General features: G+C 33.9%; 1 protein-coding gene across 5 annotated transcripts in view; it reads left to right on the forward strand.

Moving 5' to 3' along the window:
- The window catches only part of LOC140754665 (zinc finger protein rotund), a 239,842-nt gene that overhangs the window by 70,313 nt on the left and 146,889 nt on the right, over positions 1-22,640 (forward strand). For 4 of the 5 annotated variants that reach the window (XM_073089691.1, XM_073089690.1, XM_073089694.1 and 1 more), the window contains exons 3-4: positions 13,158-13,257; positions 14,971-15,095. In XM_073089691.1, the coding sequence (XP_072945792.1) occupies positions 13,158-13,257; positions 14,971-15,095 (225 nt within the window). The remainder of the gene's footprint in view (positions 1-13,157; positions 13,258-14,970; positions 15,096-22,640) is intronic. The other variant, XM_073089693.1, reaches the window with a different exon arrangement.

Here is a 22,640-nt window from a genome sequence, read left to right on the forward strand (position 1 = left end):
AAAATGTCGTCCCACCATCTGATCTCATACATTTGTTCGACTTGCTAGTTCCCTTTTCAACACTTTATATTTTTGACATTTCTTAAAGACTCACTCTTATGTTTTAGAAAATAAACATTCATCGTGTCATTCGAGAATAATAGTCGATAAATAATAACATGTACCTTGAACCGTTGAGTGAACTAGCTTCCATGGGACTACATAAATCTGTATGTACGATCTCCAGTATGTCGTTCGTTCGCGTTCAGAGGTTTGGAAATGGTTTCTCACTAGTCGTCATATCCGTCGGTAATGTTCACATTATCAAGACCAGTCATAATATTCTTTAAAATTCGCATATATTCCGGATTAATATGGGCTAGTCTTCTATGCCAATATTTATTTGACATTGTCAAATTACATATCGGTGATTTGACAAATTGTATATATACCATTTACGTTGTGGCCAGTTGCGATGATAATATCTATAGAGTTACTAATAGTGCAACCGTTTTTCAAGAAATTAACAGTAAATTCTTTTTCAGTAAGTTTACTCACCGCTAACAAATTCATACTTAAAATTATTTATATTAAAAAGGTTTCTTATAATAATTTCCACGTTTTTTCCGGGTAGGTACTACCACAAAATAAAAACTAACAGAAGTCAATCTTCATACAAAGTGGGCTGGAGTAACGCACACGTAGACACCACTTACCGACTCGTTATCTCGGGGGGACTCGAGCGCATACGTGCGCGACTGTCAGTTTATTTCTGACACGCGTTTGTAACTGTTTTGTACAAGCAATGGAGCAAAAAAAAATACCCTAATTGTGCAATGGACGGTTGTTTAAATTCAACGTTAAACTGTGGATTTTCGTTTTTTTATAGCTATCAATTATCAAGCTACTAGGAGCTGATATTTTTGGTGATCATGGCAAGAATATGTTATAAAGTGGATATCTAAGCTCGATTTATATAGTAGTTTCCTATTTCGAATCATTTGAAACGAACTTAACTAAATTTTTGTAATATTGCGTTGAAATGTTACGTACCTAATATTACGTAAGTTGAAAACATGATTTTTTGTTCGTATATATATTGGTTTGTCTTTAATGCCATTTGGTAGGTTTATGTCTAAAACGGATAGGGCAAAAGGAATTGTGTAATTAGGGTAATCCGTTTAGAAGTTATTAGGGATTTTCTATTGTGAACATTGTAATTTTTTATGTGCTTACATATAAAAATTATTTTCATAGACATTTATTTATGCTCAATAAGGCCGAAATTTGCCTAAACACTTGTTTCCTTGGAAACAAACTTATTATTATTTTATAATGCGGTGACAGTTGCTTAACCTCACGACAGTTATTGTATTTTGTGTATGTTACCGTTAGATTGTAGAATACGTTAGCATACACATTAACTAGGCTTAAGATTAGCTAGAAAATATGCAGATTAACTATGTAGTTAAAATTCGAAACATCTTTTCAGACTTGTTCTTAGGGCTAAAACACATACCTTTTTACGACACGACAACGTATCGTGACACATAGCGACATCGTGCCGCAAAGCGATATTGTTTCGTGAAAATATACAATGTTTGTCGTAAATTCATGACACGACGACGCATCATGGCATGCACGGGTCGACGTCAAGGGGTGAAAATTGATACAATCTTCGTTTTGTACTTTAGGTAGTGGGCAAGCTATCTGCGTTTTAACTGATTTAGGCACATTAGCCGTAACATCTAGTTTTTTTCTCATGACATTTGTCAGAAATTCGGAATGTTTTTGATATTATATAACTTTTTAGGGTTCCATACCCAAAGGGTAAAAACGGAACCCTATTTCTAAACTGTCCGTTTGTCTGTCTGACATAGAGCTCTATTTCTGGAACCTTAATAGATAGAAATTTAAAAATTTTACGGAATATGTATAATGGTGGCCGCTTTAACAATAAGTACTAAAAATAAAAAGAAAAACTTTCAAATAAAGGAGAGTTGCCATACAAGGGCCTTCTTTTTCTTTATGAGGAGGAAATCTTCAAAAGGTACTCGACGACGTGGGAGTGACGCCGGGTTATGTGGGACTTTAGCCGCACTAAAATCCTCCGGTGGCCGTCCTCAACGTTTGTTGGAGAACTCCGGGATCTCCGACTGAACGTAACAGAAGTCCTTTAAGCGCGATGCCCCGATCGAGCTCTGCCCTGGGAGAACAGTTTTCGCTCCTCCTAAACTATCCGGTGTTCACGACGGTATGCGACTACACATACCGCCGTCCTTCCCGGGGACACTTATTGGACGGTTCGAGCTCCCTCTTGCCACTCCCAACTCCGGAAGCCCCCTTGTAGTTGCTTCTTACGACAGGCACGGGATATCGTAACCCTTTTTTAGTCCAGGAACTACAGAGACAAACATATAAGGACCTGCTATTTTTTAGCGTTTTTCATTTGAAATGTTCACAATGCATTATATGGCTGCTATAACATCAATTAGTATAAATAAAAATAAAATAAACAAATATTTTTGTGGTACGGAACCCTCAGTGTACGAGTTCGATTCGCACTTCACCCATTATTTGAATTGAATTTAAATTGAAGTTGGAATTGAAAACGTCTTTTGTCTCGAGGATAAAAACAATTGACGTCGCCTATAATAGTAGGGGAGCCCAAGACGGGATTTCGAGAGTGACTCGAACGCGGCAGATTAAGATATGGGAGATACCTTACTTCCTATAGAGTATCTTAAACTATCCATTTGGGGGGTTCAACCAGGGAAGTCCATCAGACTATTAATAAAAAATCGTATTATCTATAGTAGCTTAATTACATGCTGAAAACAATAAATTTATAATCTGATGGTTTGAGGGCGGCGTTAGGGAGTAATAAGGTTGCAAAAAATCTATACCTGGACATACTCGAGTGCGGTATTTTTTTTAATACAAAGGAAATAATGCTAGAAAATATGCACTATCTGATTGCGCCATTTATTAGCATGGATCCCTGGAAAGTAATAGTGTACAACAAACTAAAGGAAAAGGCAAATTTTATGGAAAATACATTATTCTTTATATATTCTCATTCTATTTTTTTTTTCAAATCGTCAGTATAAAAAACCCCTCCACTAAATCGTCACATGAAGGGTTATGATAAGTAAAACATCAGCTGGAATTTCCTGTATAATAATATTACGCCCTCGAGTGTGTCAAGATAACTTTTTTTTCCCATTTTCGAAGAGTTACAGTCTTTCGAATCGAATCGTCAGTCTTTCGAATGGGGGACTCATCTGGGGTAACTTCATATGCCCTTTGAAAATCTAATGTGCTGGTTACTTTTTTTTCCATTTTTACCTCTCGTATGGCTGTCCCCCTATGCAAACCAGCAAATAAACATATTTCCGGCATCAGAGATATATACTCTATCACTAACCTGCCGCGCCTTGAGTATGTCTGACTCTGCTTTTTACATTTTTCGAATCATCTAGAAACTATTCCCACGGTAAATCGAAAAATATCACACAACCTTTTCTTCACTCTAACGTGTAATCTACACAATCGTATACGTCCTATTGACGCTCGAGTTTCTACCCATTTAACATAATGGGCTCCCCTACTACTCGTACATTTCGCGGACAGAAACACAGATTCATTAACTGCAAATGTAACTTTGTAATCCTATATAACTTATATAGGATACAAAGTTATTTAATGTAGTTGGTGTATCTAGATAACTGGACAGAAATTGCAAAATATTTTAGTTTTTCTATGAGTTATATACTAAACACTAATTGTATTCTCAATTTCAACCTTCTATGTCTGCTGGAAGTGCCTTAAACTTTTGATGATCGGTCAGTCAGTCAGTGAGTGAGTGACAAAATTACGAACTTTAACTACTTGTAATTCTTAAACTACTGGTTCAAATTGAATGAAATTCGAAATGTACCGTGTCTATACAATGCTTGCTTGGCTCCTGAAAATTCAGGCTTCTAGCTTCATATGCAACGAAGTTACAGGGGGTCAAAAATGGGCCGAATCGCTTCGGGAAAAGTATGGTACGGCCGTGCCGCTTCTTTTGGCTCGACTTGGCGGAGGCACTGCCGTGCCTCCAGATTTTCATAGACATTTATTTATGCTCAATAAGGCCGAAATTTGCCTAAACACTTGTTTCCTTGGAAACAAACTTATTATTATTTTATAATGCGGTGACAGTTGCTTAACCTCACGACAGTTATTGTATTTTGTGTATGTTACCGTTAGATTGTAGAATACGTTAGCATACACATTAACTAGGCTTAAGATTAGCTAGAAAATATGCAGATTAACTATGTAGTTAAAATTCGAAACATCTTTTCAGACTTGTTCTTAGGGCTAAAACACATACCTTTTTACGACACGACAACGTATCGTGACACATAGCGACATCGTGCCGCAAAGCGATATTGTTTCGTGAAAATATACAATGTTTGTCGTAAATTCATGACACGACGACGCATCATGGCATGCACGGGTCGACGTCAAGGGGTGAAAATTGATACAATCTTCGTTTTGTACTTTAGGTAGTGGGCAAGCTATCTGCGTTTTAACTGATTTAGGCACATTAGCCGTAACATCTAGTTTTTTTCTCATGACATTTGTCAGAAATTCGGAATGTTTTTGATATTATATAACTTTTTAGGGTTCCATACCCAAAGGGTAAAAACGGAACCCTATTTCTAAACTGTCCGTTTGTCTGTCTGACATAGAGCTCTATTTCTGGAACCTTAATAGATAGAAATTTAAAAATTTTACGGAATATGTATAATGGTGGCCGCTTTAACAATAAGTACTAAAAATAAAAAGAAAAACTTTCAAATAAAGGAGAGTTGCCATACAAGGGCCTTCTTTTTCTTTATGAGGAGGAAATCTTCAAAAGGTACTCGACGACGTGGGAGTGACGCCGGGTTATGTGGGACTTTAGCCGCACTAAAATCCTCCGGTGGCCGTCCTCAACGTTTGTTGGAGAACTCCGGGATCTCCGACTGAACGTAACAGAAGTCCTTTAAGCGCGATGCCCCGATCGAGCTCTGCCCTGGGAGAACAGTTTTCGCTCCTCCTAAACTATCCGGTGTTCACGACGGTATGCGACTACACATACCGCCGTCCTTCCCGGGGACACTTATTGGACGGTTCGAGCTCCCTCTTGCCACTCCCAACTCCGGAAGCCCCCTTGTAGTTGCTTCTTACGACAGGCACGGGATATCGTAACCCTTTTTTAGTCCAGGAACTACAGAGACAAACATATAAGGACCTGCTATTTTTTAGCGTTTTTCATTTGAAATGTTCACAATGCATTATATGGCTGCTATAACATCAATTAGTATAAATAAAAATAAAATAAACAAATATTTTTGTGGTACGGAACCCTCAGTGTACGAGTTCGATTCGCACTTCACCCATTATTTGAATTGAATTTAAATTGAAGTTGGAATTGAAAACGTCTTTTGTCTCGAGGATAAAAACAATTGACGTCGCCTATAATAGTAGGGGAGCCCAAGACGGGATTTCGAGAGTGACTCGAACGCGGCAGATTAAGATATGGGAGATACCTTACTTCCTATAGAGTATCTTAAACTATCCATTTGGGGGGTTCAACCAGGGAAGTCCATCAGACTATTAATAAAAAATCGTATTATCTATAGTAGCTTAATTACATGCTGAAAACAATAAATTTATAATCTGATGGTTTGAGGGCGGCGTTAGGGAGTAATAAGGTTGCAAAAAATCTATACCTGGACATACTCGAGTGCGGTATTTTTTTTAATACAAAGGAAATAATGCTAGAAAATATGCACTATCTGATTGCGCCATTTATTAGCATGGATCCCTGGAAAGTAATAGTGTACAACAAACTAAAGGAAAAGGCAAATTTTATGGAAAATACATTATTCTTTATATATTCTCATTCTATTTTTTTTTTCAAATCGTCAGTATAAAAAACCCCTCCACTAAATCGTCACATGAAGGGTTATGATAAGTAAAACATCAGCTGGAATTTCCTGTATAATAATATTACGCCCTCGAGTGTGTCAAGATAACTTTTTTTTCCCATTTTCGAAGAGTTACAGTCTTTCGAATCGAATCGTCAGTCTTTCGAATGGGGGACTCATCTGGGGTAACTTCATATGCCCTTTGAAAATCTAATGTGCTGGTTACTTTTTTTTCCATTTTTACCTCTCGTATGGCTGTCCCCCTATGCAAACCAGCAAATAAACATATTTCCGGCATCAGAGATATATACTCTATCACTAACCTGCCGCGCCTTGAGTATGTCTGACTCTGCTTTTTACATTTTTCGAATCATCTAGAAACTATTCCCACGGTAAATCGAAAAATATCACACAACCTTTTCTTCACTCTAACGTGTAATCTACACAATCGTATACGTCCTATTGACGCTCGAGTTTCTACCCATTTAACATAATGGGCTCCCCTACTACTCGTACATTTCGCGGACAGAAACACAGATTCATTAACTGCAAATGTAACTTTGTAATCCTATATAACTTATATAGGATACAAAGTTATTTAATGTAGTTGGTGTATCTAGATAACTGGACAGAAATTGCAAAATATTTTAGTTTTTCTATGAGTTATATACTAAACACTAATTGTATTCTCAATTTCAACCTTCTATGTCTGCTGGAAGTGCCTTAAACTTTTGATGATCGGTCAGTCAGTCAGTGAGTGAGTGACAAAATTACGAACTTTAACTACTTGTAATTCTTAAACTACTGGTTCAAATTGAATGAAATTCGAAATGTACCGTGTCTATACAATGCTTGCTTGGCTCCTGAAAATTCAGGCTTCTAGCTTCATATGCAACGAAGTTACAGGGGGTCAAAAATGGGCCGAATCGCTTCGGGAAAAGTATGGTACGGCCGTGCCGCTTCTTTTGGCTCGACTTGGCGGAGGCACTGCCGTGCCTCCAGATTTGTATACTATGGAGCATATATTTACTATAAGTAGGGAATGAGCAAGTGTACATTTGTTATCAACAGAAAATATAATTATGGTCCTCATTACAATTTACAGATGCATTTCTCCTCATAACAATCATACTAGAATCCGATGCGTGTATCTGCCTTTTCTATACTAATTTTTGAAAACAGGCTGTCTTCAGGAATAATAGTTTCCTTGCAATACTATTCTTTATCCTTTAAAATAGGTTATAATTGACTTTATTAACCAAAATATCAAAGATTATATCATAGACCAATTTTTCAATCCTGGACATTTTACTGTAAGGTCAAAATCCGTATCATATCATCTATTATTTTATATATTTTATTATCTATATATAGGTATATCTTTTTATCATAATAACTATATCTATTGTAAGTAAATACGTTTAACCGTGTATATTTCTTTGCGGCAAAAAAATATAAACGTTACAAATTAAACACGTTTTTGCCGCACTTGGAAATGGCACGCGACATTTATCAATTTAAATTTGCCCGTTAATGCAATTATAAGTATTTATCAGTATCAGAAACTGATGTCTGTTAGCGGTTAGAAATCGGTTATTTAAAGGTTTTTAAATATAAGAACGGTTTTTTTTATGGAATTATTTATAAAATCTTACTTCGAAATAACGATCCCGTTATATTTCAAATGACCTTTAATTGTATTTCTTTTATAATACCACTGAAATTTCATTGCCCTTTGTATTATACAGGTGTACTCTTTTATAAAGGATACATTTCCATAAAAATCTTACTTTTTGGTCATCCGCACCTTGGTTTCCTGGGCAAAATTTTGCCACTTGCATACCTGGTTTTAGCTGTACATTGTCAGTTACCTAGTTATAGATTTTTATTTTTGCAAATGTCTTCTCATTCTGGTATACTTCTTACCACGAACGTGTCAAATGTGGTATAAACTTTCTCCTGAGGTATTCCTGGAGCGCTATGACATGGGGTTCTTCAAAAAAGTTCCAATAAGAGTTCTCCTTCAAAACCGACGATGCTTTGGCGACTCCTCTGGTGCAAATGTTCATAGGCGACGGTGACTACTTTCCATCAGGTAGCGCGTCTGCCTTAGGCCAAATTATAAATGTATAAAAAATATAGAGCAAGCCGAGGACAGAGTTAATATTCGCTAAACGTATAAATAGTTACAATTAACACCTTATTTGAACAATTAAATAAATTACAAGTGTACAATGCGGTCATTAAAATGATTATATTAAATGACTGTACCATATTAAATTATTGTACGCAATAAAAACCTTATGTCTCAATCTTCATTATATCTTAGTTTTTTTAGGTCTAGTTTGTTGTTTCCTCTGCATGTTGGGCTTATTTTTGATTTAGTACTTATTCAAAAAAATCCGTTAAAATACGCTTGTTGGAAAGTAATTTATAAGATTTCCTATAGCAAAGTAAACGTTTAGTTTCCTTATTGGAAATGTGTTTTAATTTTCTTTATAACATATTCGTTTTAGTGACTGCTTTATTTGAATCTAATTTAAATTATTATATTTTACAAAAGATTTATGTCTAACCCAAAATATATCTCCTAAAAATCTGAAATCAATTATTGAAATGTATTTCTATTTGTATTGCTCTAACCCTAAAAAATTTATCAAAATTGATCACCATTTTTATATATTATTTTGGTATGTATGCCATACATTAAATCGGAAACTATATATTACGTCTACCTAATTGATTAAGTCTGAAAAATGAATTAAAAACTGAACATTGCAATTATATTATTAATGACAATAAAACAGGGCCTGTAGAGGGACTCCGATTATTAGCTAAGCCCACTAGGTAAATAAAACGGTATTTTTAAAGATTTTTCAAATTTTATTCGTCTTACAAACACAAGACTACCAAACGAACATCTATTTCCATACCTGAACTGTCCTCTTTCAGAAATATTCAGACTTCGGATGACCTACATTCTGGTACGTCATCCGACGGTCAATCGATTTACGGTATTTTAAGACTCCCTTTAGTTACTGTAAGGCCATCTATTATATCAATGTGTTTTAATAAAATTAATGTTATAAAGGAAAATACCGCCGGCTATAGACTTGTAATCAGTGTTCTCGAACGAAATGAAACGAAATCGGAAGCGTTGTCCATTAAAATCGATATATGACACAACAATAATACATTGTTCAATTTTGGCGACCTTGTTTATCATTCCTTGATATAGATATTTCGTCCTGACGAGCTTTTTTTTTGCTGATATTTGACGAACTATCGATTTAGTAAACTGACCTCATCCTAAATTGTCAGGAATGTATTACTTTGTTCTCACATCAATCAACATCAACAACCCATTATTGTCCCACTGCTGGGCACGGGTCTCCTCATAATGAGAAGGATTAGGCCATAGTCCATCGCGCGGGCCAAGTGCGTATTGGTAGACTTCACATACCTTTGAGTTTTTTTTTTGTTAAATCTCTCAGGTATGCAGATTTGCATCTTCTGAAATCGTGGAAACATCAATGCACTTCGGTAGGACAGGCCAAATTGAGCATGAGTTCGAGAACACTATTTGTAATACCAAATAGGAAAGAAGTCTTGTCTTATATGGGCTCCTAACAATTTCCAAATTTTAAGAAGTGATGCCTTACAGATTATACCTTAAAGATAGTTCGGTAATAAAGAAACAATGTATAGTTCAAAATCTATTTTTCTATGCCCTTATTTTTCTATACTCTTATAATTATAGACATACAATTTGTGACAGCGGATTATTCCAGTTAAAAAGATAATACAGTTATAAATGAATAATATATAAAGCAATGATGATAATGAAAAGTAAATTTCGGTATTTTTATTCCGGGATCTTCTTCATTGAAGGCATGTTCCGATCCGGTAACGGTTCCTATCTCTTAAACTAATGCCGCACTAACGACACACGGCTCATATACGATAATCAAAATATTCAAATATTAAAAACAAATATTTTTTAAGAAATTAATGATACAATTCAAACTGGGATCAGTATCTCAAAAACAAGCAGTCAGAACTTGAAACGCCTTATATTAAATATAAGCGTTAGTATTAAATATACTAGAGGTTTATAAGAACCACATATATTAAAATATTTATTGAAACCCCAAAAGTTATAAGCAATATAATATAAAATTACGAGTGAGCTACCGTATAAAAAAGTTCGCGCGAAACGGGTGAAGTTAAATCAGATACGCTGAAAAATTTAACAGCAAGAATTAAACCGAAGTCATCCAACTTTGTTCTAGATTTGGTCCAGCCACCTCCTAACCCAACGATAGTTCCTAATAATACCTACTTTAATTACGAAGAAATATTTATTTTAAATTTTAAAATATTAGCGTAGAATATATATTTGTATATTAGTGAAAAAGTGCCAATAATGTCCGTGACATTATCGAATTCTAATATCTTTATGAAGAAGCAAATGAATTTTCCGATGAAACGTGAGTTCGAAGACTTTACAGCTGAGGACAATGAGAACAAAGAACAGAATGATAACGTATCCACTGATGGCAACTCTGAAACTAGCGACTTAGAAAATACACCGAATGATGAAAGCAATAACACAGCACTAGATTATACAGAAAATGCACTGTCTTTGCACCCAGTAGCAGATTTTATAAAGAAGGAGTTTCTACCTGATTTCGACTTCGCAAATCCTTTTCGAAATCAAAATCTGAACTTCAAAGATGGCTTCCAAACAAGATCGCCGTTTTTGTTGCCAACACAGCTTTATAAAAGCTTCCTGGCCAGCCTGGGTAAGAGAAGGCGGAATGTGGCTGACTGTTACTCCTTGTATCCGAGGAACATGCTGTTTTCCAGTGGTTTTGGATTGGAAGCATCTGATGATGAGTCTAATGCAGACAGGATTTCGGATTCGCCGGATGAGGTATTTAATATTGCAATGTGTGTATTCAAGGTTACTTTAAAGTTAATAAATACACACTACACACTACACAATTTATTTGTGACTGTTTTGGTCTAATATTTTTATCTTAAAAGGTAATTAAAGACCAAACTATCTGTTTTCTTCTTGCAACAAAACTATATAATTTACTTTCGACTAAAATCTTGTTCTTAAGTGAGCTAAGTTTTGTAAAATTTTGACATAATGTAACATGAATCTCCTTACCTTTGGCACTTTAACATTGCAAGAACCTAAGTATATTGATATTTCGTTTTTTGAATTTCTCTAATACTTAAGTATGTGCCATACTTTTCTATAGATATCAGTATACCTATAAGGTATAGATATAGGTCAGTGTATATCTATAAGGTAGTCTCTGAATTATTGAAGGTCATATCAGACGAAGATATAGAATTCTGAATGAGCTATATATAAAAATATAGGGTTCTTGTGTAGTAATTGCAAAAAATATTTGAGTCTCTTGTGTAGTTGCAAACAATGCATAAGTTATCTAATATACATACTCAACTAATAAATTTATTTTAATTTATATGTATGTTATATTCAAGTAACAAATTTATTTTAATTTATATGTATGTAAGTTTCCTTAAAATAATATTTAAAGATATATGAGGGAAGTAATTATAACACTACACTACAAAACACAACACACACACAAAACACTAAATAACACTAAACAAGTAGAAAACCACAAAACTATTTCTACCTAATAACAGCAGTGGTAAGCGCTGCTGTGTTCTGGTTTGAAGGGTATAGTAATGGATATTTTTCCGATTCGTTCCAGCTTAGTCCTCAGGGGTAGTCATCTGTCGTCGACCTCAAGTAGGAATATCTAGTCCTATCTGGGGTTGTACAGATGTCCATGGGCGACAGTAGCCACTTACCATCGGGTCGACTGCATGCTCGTCTGCTACTCCTATATTATATAAAAAAAACACTGACAAAATCATTTTATAAATATAATATTGTTTATCAAGACAACGTCCAACTAAATGAGCGATTTATTGCAAATCCACAACATCGATATAAGCGATAGCTGTCAAATCATGAAAGATGTCAGTCGTGGCCAATAAAATAAGCCGTAACTAACTTGAAAGACTTGACATACTGACTTAAAATAATCTAATTGCCTATCAGAGTGGCTTACCAGTTGAGTACTGGTCAACATAGTAATTATAGATTATTTATTATTAGAATTTGGTATTTAAATATTGTCAGTTTTATTAATTTGAAATGTAGCTTATGTTAAGTCATTGGTATTTTTCATTTTTAATAAATTGTTGTGTATTGTTAGTGACTTATTACGAATTATTGTTTGATGACGAATTAAAAACATCCTTTGTTCCTTTTGATATTGGATTGTTTCTTTTTCACTTTCACAACTTAAATAATAATAATAATACTTCAAAAAATTATATTATATAACAACCAGATATATTATTTATAAGTTTACAAGTAATTTCTTTGGTTTGAATTTCTATTTGCAATTATTTTCTAATATGAATATTTGAATTCTTTGGTCTATCTAAATGGAATATTTGGCCTTCAATATTTTCATCACTCTTAGAAGAAATATTATCAATGTTTTAATTTTCCCACTAAAGTCAAAACTTTCTTGACATGAAAACATTCCAATTAAAATTTATTTAATAACTACTGTTTACGTACGTGCGTAGAAGGTATGTTTACCGATCAAATCTCACACAACAATTCCAAAACATTTTGAGCACACAATTACTTTTAGGCTTTACGACTATTGCTTATTAACGGGTTTAAGCTTTAGTAAGCTTGAATAACTGTTAGTTTCGAATACGCGACTCATAAGTACCTCGGCAACTATTTAACAGTTTATGCATCTATACAGACGCGTAGACAATCAAACAAAAAACCAAAACAAAATTCAATTTGCGAAAATTAAAATTAAAAATCTACCGCAAGTCTAACGCGCTTCGCGACTTATACCAATTGGTAACATATCATAAAGGTTTATTACCAATTAAGGTAATAAGTCATACTGAAATATCAAACATAATAATCGGAAATTTTGTCAGTATAAAGTTACCTATATGACATTTGTTTACACATCCTAGCAATTACCACAGATTAATAAATAGTTACTACGTAACAATTACCCTATAATATGTCTTTGTCAAGAAAGAAGTGAGGCTGATACCACATCCAAAGTAGGTACCCAGTTCTACAAGGCCCTGGTCAGTCATTAACACAGCATCTTGTTCCAGAAGGCAGGAGCGTCTTCGGCGTTCGTGTGGAGCGGAGGGGGGGTCACCGGGGGAGGGGGGCAGGAGCAAGCAGCCGCGCAGCCCACTGCCGTGCCCACCGGTGAGCAACTTTAATATTTGTCGATCTATTAATTTAATTTAATTTTAATTAGGATTTATATTATTACATGTGACATATTTGCATACCCTTTGAGTTAGGATAGGAGCACATATTTTACCCCACTGTGGAGTGTAATGTTTTTAGAGACATAAATTATGAGTATGAGTGCATTTGTGTGTGGTACCTTGTAAGGGTGTGCGTGGCTTAATTTCTTGTTTACTTAATTTAACAATTTAGATTTAATTATTCATATTAATAGTACGAGTACTGGATACGCGGTTTTGACGTCATCTATTTTGTAATTAAACTAAAAACACTATTCGTTCAAATTTATTAATATTGCGTTTAGGAACATATTATCAAATTTACTTGGCATTATTATAAATCAAATTAATATTAATATTTGTTAATTGAAACGTATGTACAAAATTTTAACTATTGAAATTGCATATTATTTAAATATTTGGGTCATTGAAATGAAGAAGGGAATTACTTTCAAAATTGTTTTGCAGATAAATTATAAATAAATAATTAATTTCAATAATATTTTCAAGATAAACGATATAACTCCATTCTTTAATAAGTAAATATTTATAAAAATGTAGTTGGGTTAAAAACAGATGCATGTACAACTTACGCAGTCAGATCCTAGACTATAGCTTGCCCACGTAGTCTAATAAGCTCCTAAGAAGCTCGTTTGCCCGCGGCGGTCTGGTTTCAGTACATTCATTTCTCTTTGAGCTTTCATTTTTGTTACCTATGTTTAGAAAAAGCACGTCTTTTTGCGATTTTTAATATTCATAACATTTAGAAAAATTGTATGGAAATGTATGAAAAATAAGTATGTAAGAAATTTATGAAAAATTTGCTTCAAGTTGTGTCGGAAAGTCATTCTAATAAGATTCAGATTGTAAGAAAAATAAAAAAGAAGCTTTAAGAAGTAATGTTGAAGAATCGTTCTAATAAGATTTTTATCTTATATGAAAACTGCAACTATTTTTAAATGACGAGAAAATATTTATAGAATTTAAACAGGAAACATTACTTATAAGATTTTATTTAACTTGTATTATTATATTAGTAGTAATGTGGCGGTGGTTCCAATGAATGGTTCTTACCCTATATTAGTAATAGCTGGCAATTTCGCCCAGCACAGGTGAATTTCTCAAGTATACTTCGATCGCCATTATCCATACTATAAGGAATAGTCAAAAATTCTTCACCAAACCAAAAAAAAACACGGCCGATTATGATAAGAATGAAAACTGCACAATTAAATTTATTTTGAAAGAAAAAAATCCACCTTAATATTATTATTGACGACGCGTGGCGGAGCGGTCAACATGCCGTTCTGACGCGCAGTGGGTCCCGGATTGATCCCAGGCCAGACATATTCCTAAATTATGAATTTAGATTTCTGTTTCTGGGTCTGGGTGTCTGTGTATTTGTCTCTGTGTGTGTCCATAGCAGCCACGATACAGGAAATTCTAGTGTGGGGCTGTGAGTGTAGAAAGCCTTATTGAGTAGTTGGATACTATTGCTTATAAACATCAAATTCTTAGTAATAATAATAGATTAAAAACTAAAAAAAAAATGTAAATATTTACAAACAATTTTTCATACATTCTCATACAAAGTTAGAAAATTCTCAATACTATGTTTACCACGTACTAAGTTTAATACACCAGTCTAACCTGACCCCTGTTACCACAGGCACGTCAGGCGGCGGCGGCGCTCAAGGCCTGGTGCACTGGATGTCGGTGATGGCGGAGCACATGGGAGGGGGGCACGACCCCTCCCACTACGCTCTACCACCGTGGAACAACGGTGGTGTGGATGTGAGTACTTGATTTTATTTTATTATTGCATCTTATAGAAAACTACAGTCTGATTCATAATTAGGTGTCCAAAATGTAAACAAAGAAATGTCACTGTCAAAATTAACAAGAAACAAAAACTTTAACAAACTCAACAATAAACGAAAACTTTAACAAATATACACAATTTAACAAACGCGTTATGTAAACGAGAAAGCATTCCAGTTCGATCACAATCACGAAAATGAATAACATCAGCTACGAAACTTAAAAATGACGGCACAAGATTTTTTTTGGATTCCGATTGTGTTACCATTATCACATTTTAATTTTCTACTATAAACTTTGTTTTTTATTATTATTACTGTATGGAACGGAACTGAGGTGATATAAATATTCGAAAAAGTGAATTAATCTTAATTTATTTAAATTATTATTTTATTATTGTTGTATTACTTTAATATCGACAAAAATAAGAAACTACCATTTCAAACGTATTTTCTTGATAGGTCAACACCTTTGTTTACATTTTGGACACCTAATTATGAATCAGACTATAACTATAGTTACTTAGTTTATTCTATTATTCCTTAGGTTTTATGGTATTTTTTTACAAAAACTAAATTTTAGTTTTTGGCATTCTACAGTAACCGACAATTGTCTACCATTTACTTGAATATAAAGTATTAGTTTCATAAAAAATAAAGCTGTGGATTTCGTACGTAAATAACAATCCGTTACTTTACAATTCGCGAAGATAAAGACATCCCTGAGGTTTTTGAAAATTATGAACTAAACATTTAATTAGATACGTATTCGTAAGAGGGACCTTAAACTGCGCTGCTTATTTATTTATTTAATTTTGATTTATGTTATACTGTTTGGGTTGTAGAGCGTGTCAAAGTATTAGATTTAGACAGGCATTCGAAATTAGTCTCCGGTCAGGCTGACTTATATGTAAGTCCAAAGACAGAGACGACCATCTAAGTCCTTAGAGGAAGCAACACATCTGTGATTAACTTCACGTAAAAGCCCTGTTGTATATAAATTTGAAGGTGGTAGACCCTTTGTGGTTCGACTCCGGCGGCACCACCGCCACACCTATTTCTACCTAATAACAGCAGTGTTAGGCGCTGCTGTGTTGCGGTTTGAAGAGTGTGGTAAGGGAGACAGACTTTTCCGAGGCGTTCCAGCTTAGTCCTCAGGGGTAGCGGCGCATCTGTGGCCGACCTCATGTAGGAATATCTAATCCTATCTGGGGTTGATTATAGATGTCCATGGGCGGCAGTAGCCACTTATCATCAGGTGGACTGCATGCTCGTCTGCTACTCTTATATTATAAAAAAAATACAACTTGGTTACTGATGTCGATATACTGCAGTGACTGCTTACCATCAGATGAACTGCATTCACGTTTGCTACCTCAATCTTCTAAAAACATAGCAACTCTATTAAAAAAAAATACAATCTCAAACTCTATACTATTTTACGCGTAAACTTAAACATTTAAATGCCTTCAACTCGGTTATTATGTAAATGTATGCGTAATTATTACAGCAATTATACAAAGCGGCAGTTGAGCAGAACTCTACCTTATAAGGACTTCGCATGACTCTACAACGAACTTAATTAAAAAAAATAAACATCGGTCTTGCAAATATAAAAAAATATATATTAATAATTCAAAACTGATAATAATATCGGAATATAAAGTGTAATGTAGAGAAAGTAAAAGTATATTTAACAAAAATAGAGCAAATTACTCATATTTTACATTTGCATAATATAATCCTGAAAAATAATATAACTATTAAATAAATAAGTAATAATGTAGGTATTAGTATCTATGGGCATCGCGCTTGGAGGGCTCCGGTTGTGTTCCGTCGGAGATCCCGGAGTTCTCCAACAAGCGTTGAAGACGGTCACCGGGGGGGTTTTAGTGCGGTAAAAGTCCCACATAACCCGGCGTCGCTCCCACGTCGCCAGATACCTTTTGAAGGTTTCCCCCTCGAGAAAAAGAAAAAAAAAATAAGGTATATATAGGGGCCGTTCAAGTATTACGTAAGCAGATTTATTACAATTATTTACCCCCCCATCCCCCTTGTCAGCAAAAGTAAGAAAAGCACTTACCCCCTCCCCCATGCTTACGTAAACATTTTTCAATTAATGTATTTTTTTTATATTATAATTATAATGTTATAATTATAATTTTAAAAATTCCTAAACGTATGCATGATTTGCGGTAATCCCCGAAAATGCGTTTCGCTTTCAAGTAAAGACAATGTGATGGTTGCTATTCCTGTAAACAAGTAACAAACTACCGATGACGTAATCATCATCTAGACTCCCCTACCCCCCATGTCATCCAAAATAAGCAAAGCAAAGACCCCCCGCCCCCTAAAAGTGCTTACGTAATTCTTGAACGACCCCTTAGTATCTATAGATAAGCAGTAGGTACTTTACTTTGTAACCATCACTACACTATAACATCCGTGTTAAGCGCTCTATTCTAATTTAAAACTAGGCGTTCCAACTTAGTCTCAAGGATAACAACGCATCTGTAGCCTTAAGTAGGACTCGAATCCTGTTGAATTAGTTACATATGTCCATGAGCGGCAGTAACCACTTAATAACAGATGGATTTAACAGAATTCCTAAATAATATTAAATTTATAAAGTTTAGAACATTTTTTTTATTAATTATTGACAGTTTATTCAGACTCTAATTATGATTTACAATAACAATTACAATTACGTAAAATTAAGTAAATAAAATAGTAAATTAAACTGTAAATTTAAAACAACAACTCATTTAAAACAAAAACAACATTAAATTTTTTAACAATTTTAATATTTAGAAACATTAAAACAACAATAAAAATAAAAACATTTGAAAATGTTAAAAAAGAACATATTTAAACAAAAAACAATTTTAAATCGCAAAATCGAGTTGACAAGAAATGGAAAAACTCGTTGAATCCCCAAATCCTTAAATCCAAGTAGCATTAGGAAACAATTAATATGGATTTGTACGCTACGGAACGGTACGTTTTTCTCACGAATCCACAATTTGCATACATGTCTCTCGATCATTTATAATGGAATAATTGGCTAAGATCGAGTCGAGCTCGAACATTGAGGGTTCTGTATCAACATTTTTTTAGTATATGATATCTACACTAATATTATAAAGAGGAAAACTTTGTTTGTTTGTTTGTAATGAATAGGCTCAAAAACTACTGGACCGATTTTAAAAATTCTTTCACCATTCAAAAGTTACATTGCCCACGAGTAACATAGGCTATATTTTATATGAAATATATTTGATAAATAGATTTTGAAGCCGTACAAAGTTTGCCGGGTCAGCTAGTCATAGTAATAAATGAATTGTAAAAATTCATACTGTCTTCCTGTTAAGATTTTATAGATAAACCGAAAATTTCTGAAAATAGCGGTTTGAGGACCCCCTTTAATACTCACCCTTTTTGTTTTTCGATTTTTTTGTTATAGTGACCATAGTAATACACTGTAAAATTGTCAAATGCCTGTCTATTACGATTCAAGACACAGGACTTTACGGACAGATTTACAGACAACAAAGGCTTAGTAACAGGGTTTCCGTCGCTACCCTTTGGGTGTGGAACCCTAAAAACACATATTAAGTTCAAGACAAACCCTTATTAACGATTCTGAACGCATTACTGGATTTAAAAAAAATGGGATGAATCCACGTATCAAATGAGCCTTATATTTTACGCAGTGAGTGACAAAACAGAATATTAAAAATATTGGCGACGCATTCGATTGAATGAAATCTTTGATGAACCTATGCAAATTTGATGGACAACCCTATTTTACAAATTGTCAATTGAAAACGAATCCTAGTATCAGGCGCATAGAATCCATTTTTTATTATCATGCATCCAAAATTATGCTAGGCGGATTCCTACTTTAATGTCATACAGTTATGGGTGATTTTTGATTGGCGTAGCAACGATTACGAATGATGGATTAGGCAAATATGCTTGAATATAACTATGATTGATAATTGCAATTTTTCTTGAGTTCTAAATAAGAGCGTTTAGGATTCTTCTCATGCACTTAGCATATGCGTATGGGAAACGTAATGACGTCATTAGAATCAGATTTATTCAATACGCAATATCGTGAGAATACATTACTAAGAAATTATTAATGAGAATATTATTAATGATTCCTTTTAGTGGTAGCGGTTTTAAATACTTTCTTAATAGTTTTAAATAAGCATATGTATGTATCTTTTATAATATAAGAGTAGCATGCAGTTTACCTGACGGTAAGTGGCTACTGCCGCCCATCAACTCCAAATATGATCAGATTCCTAACTCACGTCAGCCAAAAATTCACCGCTACCCCTGAGGACTAAGCTGGAATGCCTCGAAAAGTATGTCTCCCGTACCACACCCTTCAAACCAGAACACAGCAGCGCTTAACACTGCTGTTATTAGGCAGAAATAGGTTTGGCGTAGTGCCACCGGAGACGAACCACAGATGGTTCTACCTTATGATTTACAAACTCAGTTGTTCTTTAAAATAGGTATTAAACCCTTAATGAAGCATTTTCGTCTGAATATTTTACTTGTAACATCATAATAATGTACTATATACATGAGCAATGTATACGTATATTTTTATCGTTCTTTCGTTGTATTTATTTTTTGTTCTTTTTTATTATTTCTTTTATTTTTTGTATCTTTCTGTTACTTCATTTGTGTTGCAATTATCCGATTATTTTTTCTTTCTTTTTTTCAATAAATATTAAATATGAATTCGAAAGAAAGATGTCAAATTTTAAAACTAAGCCAAACCAATCCTCGCCAAAAGCATAGCGTGAAGTTATGCACGAAACAAGCACTTTCCCGAGTTATTGCGTGTATGAAATTCGTGCGAAAAAAATACAACAGATACACTGATAAAACGATCATGGAAGCATGAGATGTGTATGAAAGTTATTTTATATGCTATCACGTTTTTGTCGGCTGCTGGTTTCGTGTTAAGAGATACATAGATTAAGTTAATTAAGTAATTTATTTAAGATTACTTAATTAAAGTAACTTAGTAAAAAAAAATTAACAAAAAATACAACCGACTTGTATGTCACTACAAAGTAAAAAATAATTGAAATAAATTTTGGTTTGGTACATATTTCTAAAGTCGGCGCTCAATATATTTCGTTAGATAACGGTGTAAACAGCATGTCTAATATGTCTATACAATAAAAAAAGAATTATTAAAATCGGTTCACTAACGGCGCAGTAATTCGTGAACATGCATAGGAAAAAAAAAGATACCGGCCGAATTGATAACCACCTCCTTTTTGAAGTCTGTTAAAAACAGTTAGCTTAGGTGTGAAACTTTTTCAAATTTAGAAGTAGTAAGCGAGTATGCAGTGCTAATGGTAAGTGGCTACTGCCGCCCATTGACATCTGTAATTAACCGCTGATAAGATTAGAATTCTACCTAAGGTCGGCCACAAATACGTTGCTACCCCTGAGGACTAAGATAGAACGACTCGTATTTCTCATACCGCATGTTTAAATTATACGCTTACTTTTTTATTTTATTTTCACTTGTTACTTGTATAGGTGATATACAAAGGTAAGCAATGTCAGGTGCGTTCTTCGGCAGTGGATTGCAAATAGCAACGCAATAGCAAACTAGTAAGATTAAACATGTGCGCTTCCGTGGTTCGGAGTACATATCAACTAATCTTAGTTTTAGTTGTCATCATGCGGACAGCAATTATTAAAATTTGTATGTGATATGTTGTTTAAAAATATTTGACAAATTTTTACTACTATCCCGTATTTTCCGTATAAACTATCGAGCAGCATAGTAGTAGAGTAGACTCCAAATCAACCCACTTGTGGGAAACACATACCCAGCAAACCATAATAGAAAACGATCATATCTCGACTTGTCTTTCCCAAGCATTCAAACAATTCATATAATTGCTAGTAAACTCATGCTCATTGCATTTTTTTCAAACTCAAATGTCATAATCAGATTAATTTATATCTTAGCACAGATCACATGTCACTCATAATATTTATTGTACATGACATAATAAACGTATGATCTGTATACAAAAACTTGTATAAACAGTAAAGGAGTAATATAAAATCTTTCCTTAGATAGATAGCCATAAAAATGTCTAACTATTTTTAATTAGAACCTTTATTTAATTTGTAGATGAATAAGTCGTTTAAAAATTATTTTTTATCATTTTTATTCAGTACTAAGAATAAAAGTAATATCTAATAGTTACTTTATGAAAACTATAAATTAATTAATACTATTAGGTATAATAATAATAAATTAATAAATGTCATTTTAATCTTTATATTTATTTAAATACATCGTATATTTCCTATTAAGGGTAAAGTGATAAATATGCTTATAAAATATTTATAATTAACGGTAGATAAATAAGTAATATAATTATTTAAATAAATATTTATAGTAAAATTCTCATAAGGTATTGTCAAGAGATTGAGATTAGACTTAAGATTGAGGAATTAAAAATTTTACAAAAAAATACAACCGTCTTCTATGCCACTACAAAGTAAAAAAAAAATGAAATAAATGTTGGTTTAGTACATAGTTCTGAAGTCGGCGCTCAATATATTTCGTTGGATAACGATAAACAGCTTGTCCAATATCGCACACAAGTGGAAAAAATGCTTTTAGAATCTACACATATAAATAAAAATGGAGTGTCTGTTTTTAATATTGAAATAATCGCTTTTTACTACATGCATATGTATATACATACGGTACATACACCAAAATAACATTTTTATAATTTTTGTCTGGCTGTCTGTTTGTTCTGGCTAATCTCTGAAATGGCTGATCCGATTTTGACGGGACTTTTATTGGCACGTAGCTGATATAATAAGGAGTAACTTAGGCTACTTATATTTTAGAACTAGCTGTGCCCCGCGGTTTCACCCGTGTTATTTCTTTTTAACGCGGGTGAAAGCGCGGGGCACAGCTAGTTCCATATAAAGTACTGCTCCACTAGAGAAATAAATAGTCTATAACTCTAAGGACGAGCTAAGCCCCATTCAGTTTAAGGCATTTACCTATACGTGGCTACGGACTGTAAGAAAACATCAAATTTTGTGAAGATATCCGTGTCTATTAGAAATAACAGCGTCAGGGAATTTTCATGCGTTCTTTGTTAAAATCATAAAAATATGTAAGTCTACAGGTCAATCCATACTCTAGGTTAACACGATAGGCTATGGCCTAAGCCACAGTATAAGGATATAGTGTACTGTGCCTAAACCCTTCACAACAAACGGATACCCGTGCCCAGCAGTGGGATAATAACAGATCAATGATAAGGATGACACAAGCCCAATATGGGACATTATCTAGGTTACGAATATCATCGAAAAATCCATAATTTTATAGATACGATGTACTGGTACTCAAGTATGTCTAAAGATCTACTATCTTTGGTTCTAGACCTAGATCTAACTATTTGCAGGTGCATAAGTGTAATAAATAATATCTATATAT

This window comes from Epargyreus clarus, unplaced genomic scaffold, assembly GCF_041222505.1.
Source record: "Epargyreus clarus isolate Ecla_fem2 unplaced genomic scaffold, WU_Ecla_fem_2.2 ptg000031l, whole genome shotgun sequence".
In the NCBI taxonomy this organism is placed as follows: Eukaryota; Metazoa; Arthropoda; class Insecta; order Lepidoptera; family Hesperiidae; genus Epargyreus; species Epargyreus clarus.